The 10508-nt window shown below is 54.2% G+C and overlaps 1 protein-coding gene across 5 annotated transcripts in view; it reads right to left on the bottom strand.

The window, feature by feature from the left end:
• The window catches only part of MBP (myelin basic protein), a 73490-nt gene that overhangs the window by 24389 nt on the left and 38593 nt on the right, over positions 1-10508 (bottom strand). For all 5 annotated transcript variants that reach the window (XM_006761904.2, XM_015562755.1, XM_015562753.1 and 2 more), the window contains one exon: positions 6152-6588. In XM_006761904.2, the coding sequence (XP_006761967.2) occupies positions 6152-6588 (437 nt within the window). The remainder of the gene's footprint in view (positions 1-6151; positions 6589-10508) is intronic.

The following is a 10508-nucleotide window of genomic DNA, read 5'->3' as shown; positions in this document are numbered from 1 at the left end:
TGTGTGTGGGGGGGGGGCGGGGGTTGGGGGTGTGTGTGGAATGGTGGCCATCACTGTTGGGCCCTCAGTATAAGGACAGCATTTTAGGAGCGACAGGTGCGCAGACTCACTGCAGGCGACCACGCGCGTGACGGGCTCTCACATTCTTCCTTGTTGGTGGTGGCGTTTAGGAGACTAATATGAATAGGACTTAATAGTCCTTGACATGAGCAATGAGTTCACCTTAACTCAACTGTCCTAAGTCCTCCTGCAGCGCGTTTGCCGCTCTTTCATCGGCTAGGAGCCAGTCGCAGCAGCTTTGAGTGATGTGGCTGAGAGGACATTAGAGAAGCAAAGCAAACAGCCTGGAGCAGTCCCTCTTTTAAACTGTCCACAGCCAATGGGGGGGGGGGGGGGGGGGGGGGAGAGAGAGAGAGGGGAGAGAGAGAGAGAGAGAGAGAGAGAGAGAGAGAGAGCCAGAGAGGTGAGGAAGAGGGAAAGCCTGGCAGATAAAATCAATGCCAAAGGTTTCAAGGGAAGTCCTGAATTGGCTACGAGAAAATGGGTTTTTAGTAAACAGGTTATTTGTGGAGATACAGAAGCTATGACACAGAAACACGTTACTGCATTCCAGAAATGTTGCTGCACAGTGAGCATCCTCGGGAGTCCAGAGGCGAGTCCGTGGTGGGCGTGAGCTTGGCCACGCAGCCCCCTCGCCCCACTCGTGTCTCTGTGCAAGAGGCGTTTCTCTGGCAGCAGGAAGCACTTGGAGCTTTAGTTCCCGGCGCTGGGAACTTGCATGAGTGAGACGATTGTCTGTTTTAGGGCATGTGTCACTGGACAAGCCTGTGGCGGTCTCTGCCGTGACGAGGCCTGGCTGCCCCCACAGGGAGCGGTGACCCTCCACAGGCAGGGACAGGCAGGTCCGCATCAGGACCTGGTCCCACCGTGGTCACTGGGCAGGGAAGATTTTAACGGATTGCTCCCTGACCTAAGACAATGCTCTTCCTCACGAGGAGCAGCACCTCTGAGAGGGCTGGCTCGGCGTCCTCGCTGTCACATGTGGATGTCTGGGGCGCTGGCCGCGCAGGAGGGAAGGAGGGCCCGGCCGGGACGGGCTGCAGCCCTGAGGTCGCCGGCCCTGGGGACTGGCTGGGACACAGACACGCCGCCTTAGCCCGGCCCATCCCGGCGGGGCCAGGGGAGGACAGCTGTCCGTCTGTCTGTGCAGTGAGAGGTGTCGGCCTGCTTGGAAACACAGAACGTCCCCCTGGGAGGAGTGGGAACAGGAGCCAGGCCCCGACAAGATGGAGACGAGGGCAGGACAGCCTCCTGCAGAGACCTGCTTGTCCGGCCTGCGTTCATGGGGATCAGAAGGGCTCATTTTTTTTTTTGCCTTTTCTCTTTTTTACTATTTTCTGAGAATTGGGATGCTTTCAGAGCATTTAGTGAGACACCGTGGGAACCTCTAAGATAACCTCCCTAGAGACGTTGATGAGAGACTCCCACAGTTCCTGAACGCTCCCTCAGCTCCTCTGTGATTTCCCCGTGGGTGGTTTTCCCTGATGTGACAGACCCTGCCGAGGTCGGGCTCGACTCTCCATCAGCCCGTCAGAGCCGCTTTTTACCCAGAGGAAAGCGGAAGGGGCTGTGGACGTGTGTACCGAGGACGGAAGGCCAGCAGAAGTTTGTCACATCTTCGCGTCCACGTCTAGTTTGCCAGGGGCCCCAAGCTCACCCTTAACCTCTGAGACTCTCAGCCGTCCTTGGGAAGAGCCAGCCCCTGTCCCCAGGTTCCCGTGTTCCCCTGCCACCGAGTGCACCCCACCCCCCTCCCCCCGCACGGTCACGCAGCAAATGCCATTGTGTACGGTGTGGCAGACACACAGGGCCCGCGTCTATGTGGCGCCACTTCCCTATGTGTGCAGGGCGGCACTCTGAGGGCGACACGGAAACCTCACGCAGAACCCAGCAGCCCTGACAGCAGGACCAGACGCCGACTGTCCGTGGAAACAAAGGAGTCAGACGTCTTGGATGAAGGCGGGCCAGTGAGGAGCTGTGACCTCAGGTGCAGAGGCGGGTGCTGGGCCCCGGACTCACCTGTCGGCAGCTGGATCAGGAGCCACGGAAACCATGTGCTTAGTAAGGGAGGGACACACCAAAGAGGACAACTTAAAAAATTCACATGCAGTTAGTACACCATCCTCTGTGGAAATGTTTAATAAATGCACAGAAACAAAGAAGATAACAAGCAAAATGTCATCACAAAATCAAGGGAATATAATCACTGGGAGGCAATCACCACTCAAGGCGTCACAGTATTTACAGACGTGTCACTGGTAGGACGCAGCACGATCTCCACTCACAAGGGGACGTCAGGTCTGATTGAACTGTGACCTATGGCAGTACAGAGGACAACTGAGGGTGTGGGGGCGGCAGAGGACACAGCCAGGAGCTGGTGGCCAAGCCCGGGACACCTTTGATCAATAACTGATCAGGAAATGACACTTCAAAACGAATCCCTGGAGGAAACCTCCGAACGTTTGTATTGGGGTGCAGAAGCAAATGCACCCACCGCCACATTATGCTTTCTTCTAGAAAGGTCTTTTGGCAAACGGATACACTGAGTGGCAGGGCCGTTGCCATGGAGACTCACACGGAGATTTCGTGTGGTTCCAGGTGCATCGTTGCACTCCTGTGAGCAAACACGCTGCGTAGAAGGGTGTGAGTGCAGGGCCCCTGGCAGAGACCCTGGGGCCGGATGCCCACGCAGGGTGATGGCACCACTGAGCCGCGTCCCACTGTGTCCTCCGTGCCTTCTCCCAGGGTGACACTCCCCACAGGGTTACAGAGTATACCGCCACAATTAGGGTATCATGTTAACAATGAAGAATTAAGTTACTGTAGAACTGAAATGTGGCCAAATGAAATTAAAATGCAGTGGCAAAAAATCAGGAAACAGAACACTGTGGTTAATAGACAAGATTGATTCGACCCCATAGCATTCAATGGCAATGCTTCACACGACCCACATTCGAGGTACAGAAGTAATACTGAATCACGGAACACTCACACATGCTGCTGTGAAGGCAGAGTGAGTAGAGTAAAATAGGTAAAATCATCAGGACAGAAGCTAGCTTGGGAGCCTGTTTAGAAGTGTGCCGAGATGGAGAAATAGATCGGTGTTCCCGCAGCATCCCACCGGAAGCTGTCCAGGGTTACCTGTGTCCGGCTAGTTATTCGTAAACCTTCCTGCTTAGTCCCCCTAAAGAGGGACACACTCAGTTTCCACAGCTGGGTTTCTGGGCTTTGGTCAGTGGGGCCTGAGCAGCCGTGGTCCAGCCTGGCCCAGGAGTGATGCTGGCGGTACAGGCCCCACAGAGCAGGAGGGGAGGATGCGGCCTCGGAGAGCCACCCTTTCCAAACCCACCAGCTCACTCTGATCTCATCCTCAATGCCCAGCACGCCTCACAGGCGCCACATCCCGGGGGCTGGGGACCTGGTGCTGAGCCAACAACAGCCCTCTCTTCCCTCTTCCAACAAAGGAGCGTGTTCTCCGTCAATGCACTTTTCACGGTGGCTCCCAAAGATTCTGCCTCCTCAAGGAATTTATAATGTCCTTTCCTTGAATGTCAAGTCCCTGCCACACAGAGAGTAGGTGTGGGGTGCATTCCCAGGACTGGGGGCAGCCCCGGCCAGGGCCAGGGGGTGGGGGGGAGGTGTGCCCAGGGCAGCATGTCCCCTGTCTCTGTCCAGGCATCACTCTGAGCCGTCCTGCACAATTCCACCAGCAAATCTCCTCTAGACGGGCGAGCCGAATAGCTACTTTCCCCAGACACATGCCCGGCAGAGCAGGCGGCCACCAGGCCTGTAGGCACCCATTGGCATCCTGTAAACCTTAAGTGCTTATCTTAGAAATGGTGACATGGGGTCTGTGGACAATAGCCAGGCCTTGGGATTCCCTTATGTTCAAGCTTCAATCCAAAGGACCCTTCTGCCATATAAAGTGAGGGCTCTCCTGAGTTACAGACAGAGCAAAGAAGAAACAAAACCAGAACGGAGCTCCCTAGCAGCTCACCCCACTCAAGCCCACACGCTTCTGGGGCTGCTGGGGGTGCAGTGTATTAAGCTCACCTCTCCAGTGTTTAAAAGCAAATGAAGACTGACAATCAACAGGTGAGCTGAACAGACATTGCCAGTTCTCACTGGTGCTCTCCGGAAAGACCCTGCACAGGAGGCATCTACCCGTGTCTGTCATCAGCAACCACGCGGTTCTGCGGCAAACTGATCAATGCCTTAGGCATCAAAGGGCAAAAGGCTGGTCATTTTAAAGCCTTCATTCCTCAGTCAGTAGTGAACACTACGGGCACTTCCAAAAGCCTAAAGCAACTCCTTAAACATTGTTTTCATTTTTAAAAGTCCTGTGTGGTGAATGTTCTCATTTTTCCGAATCCTTGGTAATCTGGCAATGCTACTTGCACAGCCGGTGCCCACTTCTGAAACTAGAATCTTTTCTTTGAAAATATTGAAGCACATAAGAGATTTAAAGCAACAAAAGTTGTAATTCTACCTGAAGGGGGAAAAACGTGTATGTGCTTATATATCCCTTTTGTGATAAAGTCACAATGATGGAGATAAATGCACTCACAATTTTATTTTAACTGAAACCATGACCCTGGAATGAAGCTTGTTTTATAATATATGCTCTCTGGCTATTGAATCTTTGCTACACAGTTTAAGTAGGTTTTTCCTGCCCCTTGGAGGAGTTTAAGGTTTCGGAACCGGCGATGCTGCATGCACGTGGGTTGCCTAACATGACAGCGAGCCTTCCGTGGGCAGCCAGGGCTGGTGTGCTCGGAAAAGCAGCTCAGATCGAAGTTAGCATGAGAAGTGGGTCAGATGACTGACGCTGCAGGGGAGGGAGACGGCCCAAAGAAAAGGCACATGGCTACAGACAGGCACTGGAGGAACCGACCAGAGATGAAGGCCATGAGCCTTTAGGTATACCAAGTGTTATTCACCTAAAGCCATGGCAAGCGAAGATGCGACCCGTGCCTGGAACCCCAAGCACTGTCACATCGCACAACTGACACCTGTCGTCTCCAACAAGTTTACGATTGCCAATCATTTCAGCACTGTGGTCAGAGGAGACGAAAGCACGTTTTAGAAACTCCTTAACTCCAAGTAGCCCAGGGTTTTTGGGATGCTGTTCCCAGGCCAAGGGCCCTCTGCTCCACACTCAAAGCCTCTCACACTCTCCAAGGCCCCGCTGAACACGCACAGTCCCAGCCGGAAGACAAGCTGCATTTTATGGGGCCTGTGAGTGCATCCAATAAGCCAGGGTTTTTTCTGCAAACCTCTCTCCTTTCCCAATTACCCGGCCACCCAACACTCCAACAAGTCACGTGACATGCCACATGTGCGCTCTCGGAATGCCACTTGGGGATTCATGACACTCTCGCCACCGAGGACCTATTCACCACCAAGTCCGGACACACTGCCGGAAACTGGCCCACAGGAGGGACGTTTTGCCTTGGGATACATTTTAATCTGCAGAACATTTAAATAATGAAACTTCATAGACTCTATATTCAAATGAATGGAATCACAAAATAGCACAGTTTTGATTCATAGATACACGCGCTTATCCCTCCACCCTCTTCCACTAAACAACTCAGACGAGGGAGAAGGCTTGCTCAGGGCAGATTTAAGTATCGAGCTTGCTCCAAAGACCTCAATCACATTATTGTTGCAAAGCAACACCACGCGAGCGGCACTCAGTCCAAGAAAAAATGAGCATGACCCACTGGTGAAGCCCACAGCATGGGCAGCAGAAGCAAAATCAGCCACAAAGCCCGAGGGTAAGACACAGGAGACCTGTGGGCATGGGGCAGTGCCGCGTCCACCCCGCCCCAGGGATGCAGACCTCAGTGGGACCTTGTGTCCCCCCAGCCACATCCTGAGGGCAATCCCTTGTGAGAGGAGGAGGAAGAGGGTGAGTTAAGTGGAAATCATAGACGCAGCAGCCCTGGCCCCTCCCACAAGCCGGAAAGCATTTCCAGAAAGGATGACACCTTACACAGCCAAGAGCATCGCCTCTGTGGCTCAGGACGCCGCGGACTCCCTCCTCCTTTCCATTTACACTAAAGGCTCCTCACTCCTCAGAGCTCACCTTGCCCGAGCCCCGCTTGGGCACACCCCTGTCACCTCCAAAGAAGCGCCCCAGGGAGTCGAAGAAGCCCGTGTCTCTGTGCTTCGGGAGGAAGGCGTGCTTGGCGTGGTCCATGGTGCTGGCGGAGGCCAGGTACTTGGATCCGTGCCTCTGGGAGGGTCTTTTCTGTGACGCCATCGCATCCAGGCCCTCGGGAGCGGTTGCACTGTCCTCTTGGATGGTCTGGAGCTCGTCTGACTCTGAGGGCCTGTCTTTGAAGGTGTTGTCCTCCCTCCCCGGGGCATCTCGGGAGAAGAGGCGGATCAAGTGGGGGCGGCCGCCAGGGTCAGCTGGGTTGGCGTCCGGCCAGGCATTCTTCGGGTCCGCTGTGCGCTTGGAGTCTGTCACCGCTGTGTCCCGAGAGCAGGGCCCATTGTTCTGGCCCACATCTGCCTCTCCTGCAAACAACAGTGAGATGTGAATGAGGGCCGTGCAGAGCCGCGGGACAAAGCCGCTTTCTTCCCCAATGCTCCGTGGGTCTCCTACAAAACCCACAGAGAGCCCTCGGCCATGGAGCCATGGCAGCCAATCTGCCTGGGCACCAGCCTGGGCTGGGCATCCTGGCGGCAGTTCTGTGCCCCAGGGGCCCGGGAACGGCCTGCCACTCCAGATTTGGGGCCCTACCAGAGGTGCAGGGGGCTTCCTGGCGAAGCGGCCGAGCACAGAGCGATCCTGGCAAAGGTTCCCTTGGGAGCTGCCCCTGCTCCATTTCGAGAACCTAGGATGGTGGGCACCTCTGTGGGACATACTGCTCGGAAAGCCCCTGGGCGTAAGCGAACATGTTGGGAGCATTTATTTGACAACAGGTGTTTTCAGTGTTCTTGGTGAAAAGGGAGCTTCCCACCGCTTTCTGCAATTCCCGCCTCAGAGAAACGGGCATAGAATTCCTGCCCAGAATCCACTGGACGCCCCACGTGAAATGCTCAGTCAGGACATTGTGTTCCGGCTTCTCCGCTGGGAGCGGCAACAGTGCGAACGTCCGCGGGGAAATGGGGCATTTCACGCTGTGTCTCAGTTCATTGTTTTTTTACCGAAAATACAGTGTTTCTCCCAAAAATGACAATACAGCCGCTTTGCTCTCAAGTTATGTTAGGTTTAAATGAACGAATATGAGTTTCTTGTGAGCTTTATTATTCATCTACAGAGATGTGGTTTACTCACACTTTCCTGTAATACCACCCACTCACCTGACTGTCCGACAATCTGTTCACTGACATTACCCAACACATCTGTCCAGCCATTCATCTGGTTAGCCACCCACCTATCCATCCACCCATCCACTCCCCACCCACTCATCCACCCCCATCCATCCAGTCACCCCCCCATTCATCCACAAATCTAGTCCCCATCCACTCATCCATTCCCCATCCATCCATTTACCCACCCATCAATCCATCCACCCATCCACCTACCCACCCATCCACACACCCATCCACTCCCCATCTATCCACCCACCTATCCAACCATCTACCCACCCATCCACTCACCCATCAATCCATCCACCCATCCACCCCCAACCTATCTACCCACCCACCCATCCATCCATTCACCGACCCACTCATCCATCCAACTATCCCCTCATCCTCCCATCCACATTCACCTAATAAGTGTAACATCCTATGCCAGATGTTTGGGTTATAGTGATGACAAGAGGAGTTCTTGTCTCATGAACATAGATAACAATGTATGTATGGGTTGAATAATATCCCTCCAAACAGTATGTCCACATCCTAACCCCTGGTACTTATGGATGTGACCTTATTTGGAAATAGGGCCTTTTGTAGGTATCATCAAGTTACTCTGAGGTCAGATTGGAGGAGGTGGGCCTGGCCTGAGGACCGGCGTCCTTCTAAGAAGAGGGGATTTGGATACAGGCACATGGGGAAGAGGCTGCTGGATGACACAAGCAGGGACTGAGCTGACGTGTCTACAAGACAAGATGCCAAGGCTTGCCAGGAGCGCCGGAAAGCAGGAGACAACCGTCCCCTGGAGCCTTCGGGAGTGTGGTCCTGTCGACAGCTTGATTCAGCCTCTGGCTTCCAGACTGTGAGAAAAGAAATTCCTGTTGTTTTTAGTCACCCAGTTTGTGGTAATTTGTTATGACAGCCATAGGAAATGGATACAATATGTAATTTCATACCAAGTTATAATATGAAAGAAAACAGAGCAGGGTCGGGGTTCAGGAAGGCTGCTGGAGGAACACGGGGGAAAGAAGACTGTGGCCGTGTGAGCACTGGGGGTGCTACTATGGAGGAAAGGACCCCAGGACGGGGCCTGGGCAGACTAAGCTCGGTGTGTGCTCCAGGAAGAAGCAGGGGCCTGGAGTCTGAGGTGGGAGCGGGTGGGGAGGGGAGAGGTGTGGCGGGAGATGGTGGACCGGCCAGACTGTGCTGTTAGCAGGCATGTGTGGGGGACCAGACTTCAGGTGGGCTCAGGGTGAGGGGCTGCCTCTAGAAGAGATGCGGGTGCCCTGGCTGGGGAGGAAGGGGGCCATCCAGGGATGACTGTGCACACCACGTGATGCAGGGTCGTTTCCTTTGCCACCTATGTTTGAGAGGGTTGTATGTTCACAACACATACTTAAACACACATAAATAGCAAAAAGCAAAGAGTTCTACCGTCTTTCAATAAATTCACTAGGTGCATATTACTCAGTAAGTGGTAGGTGGGTGGATAGGTAGTTAGATGGGTCAAGAGGCTGTCCCATGAGGGACAGTTGTCATGCAGTTGATGTACTGGCCTGTATTTGCAAACATTGTAACTTACTCCAAGCAAATATCATGAACATGTGCAAGTTAGGAAGCCCAAGGCAGACATTTGGCACCAGGACCACCGTGACCTCATCCATGCTCCTGGGAGAGCTGCCTGATGCAGCCATGCTCACGCCTTGGAAACATGGCACATAGAACCCAGCACGTCTTCCGTGACCACTGATTTAATTCAACCACGAGGGAACACCGGTATTTACAGCACACCCCTGAACATGCCTCATTGCACCGCAGCCACAGGAAGAAGCCATGGCCGGCACGGAGCTGAGGGGTTTGCTGGGCGCTAAGCTCATTCCTGGGACCCACAGCAAGAGCCCAGCTTTCTAGCTGTGCTTCAGATTCTGCGGCTCATATGCACCCATGCAAATGTGGAGGAAAACAAGGGCCACATTGTACTGGCTGCAACGCATTAACCAAACATGAGCACATCTGAATACCAACGTTCTCACCACAGTCGGGCTTTGTGTCCCTGAATGTGGCTGTTTGTGAGGCGCAGAGATGGGCATTTGTGCCCTGAAAGTAGCTGCTCCCGCGCACAAGGGGAGGGGGAAGTCGGAATCTGTGGATGTGCTGTGGTTTTGGAAGGCCAAGTGCAGTGTCATTTTGTCAGTTAATATCAGCTTTAATCCTGTTACAGCCGATGCCCAGCTCAGCGAGACGCTGGTCACAGCCCCGAGCCTGTGGCGCCGTGTGAGGCTGGGATCTGACGTGGCGGGAGCGTCACTGACAGCACTCCGCCTTTGTGCACATTACACAGGAGCTGCGAGAAAATTTATTTAAAAAACAGTAACACCTCCATCTAATTGCCAGAATGAGGCCCAGAAAACTTCCGGCGACAGCCCTTGGAAGGTGGGATATTAAAATCACAGGATGGCAGAGAGACACCGCCATGCAGGATGGTGACATCAGGGACGGTGTCGACTGTGGGCCCAGACTGGTAGCTGTCAAGACTGAGGGGCTCCAGCAAAAGGCGATGGTGACCCCGCTTACGTCCAGCTGCTCCCACCGACGTCACCCCTTGCAGGCAGGCAGGGTGCCTGCCTCCCGTGGCTTCCTCCAGGCCCAAAACATCAGGATGCATATGGACGGCACCCAGTTCTGCTTTTAAAAATAGGCACAGGGAAGTGGGCCACAGGTATTCACTCTCCCAATGGCTAAGGTCCACCCACCTCACTCCCACACTGCAAGCGTCAGTGACCCGCCCACTCAACCGCTCGCAGCCATGGTGATTAGAAGTGAAGTTCAGTTTCAAACATGCCCATGACCTTGAACCTGCTGTGGTGTGTGGGGCTGCACAACCTTCTGTGTTTGATGGCGCTGTGTGCCCCGAGTGCCTCCTGTCACTCCTCCCCCGTGACAGCGATTGCTGCTGCTGTCGGTGCTTGGCTTCGGGGGCTCGTCACCCCTCTGGGCTGACCTGGGAGGGTGCTGTCCCCTCAGTGAGAGCTGTGCACACACACCTGTCTGTAGGGGTGAGGTGGTGTGAGCTCCACCTTGGTTTACCTCCGGAGTTTGCTCCTGCCTCTGAATGCCAGGGGTTCCCAGGTCAG

Source organism: Myotis davidii, unplaced genomic scaffold, assembly GCF_000327345.1.
Source record: "Myotis davidii unplaced genomic scaffold, ASM32734v1 scaffold96, whole genome shotgun sequence".
Classification (NCBI taxonomy): domain Eukaryota; kingdom Metazoa; phylum Chordata; class Mammalia; order Chiroptera; family Vespertilionidae; genus Myotis; species Myotis davidii.
The sequence above is the reverse complement of the archived record's forward strand: the minus strand, read 5'-3'. Positions and strand labels throughout refer to the sequence as shown.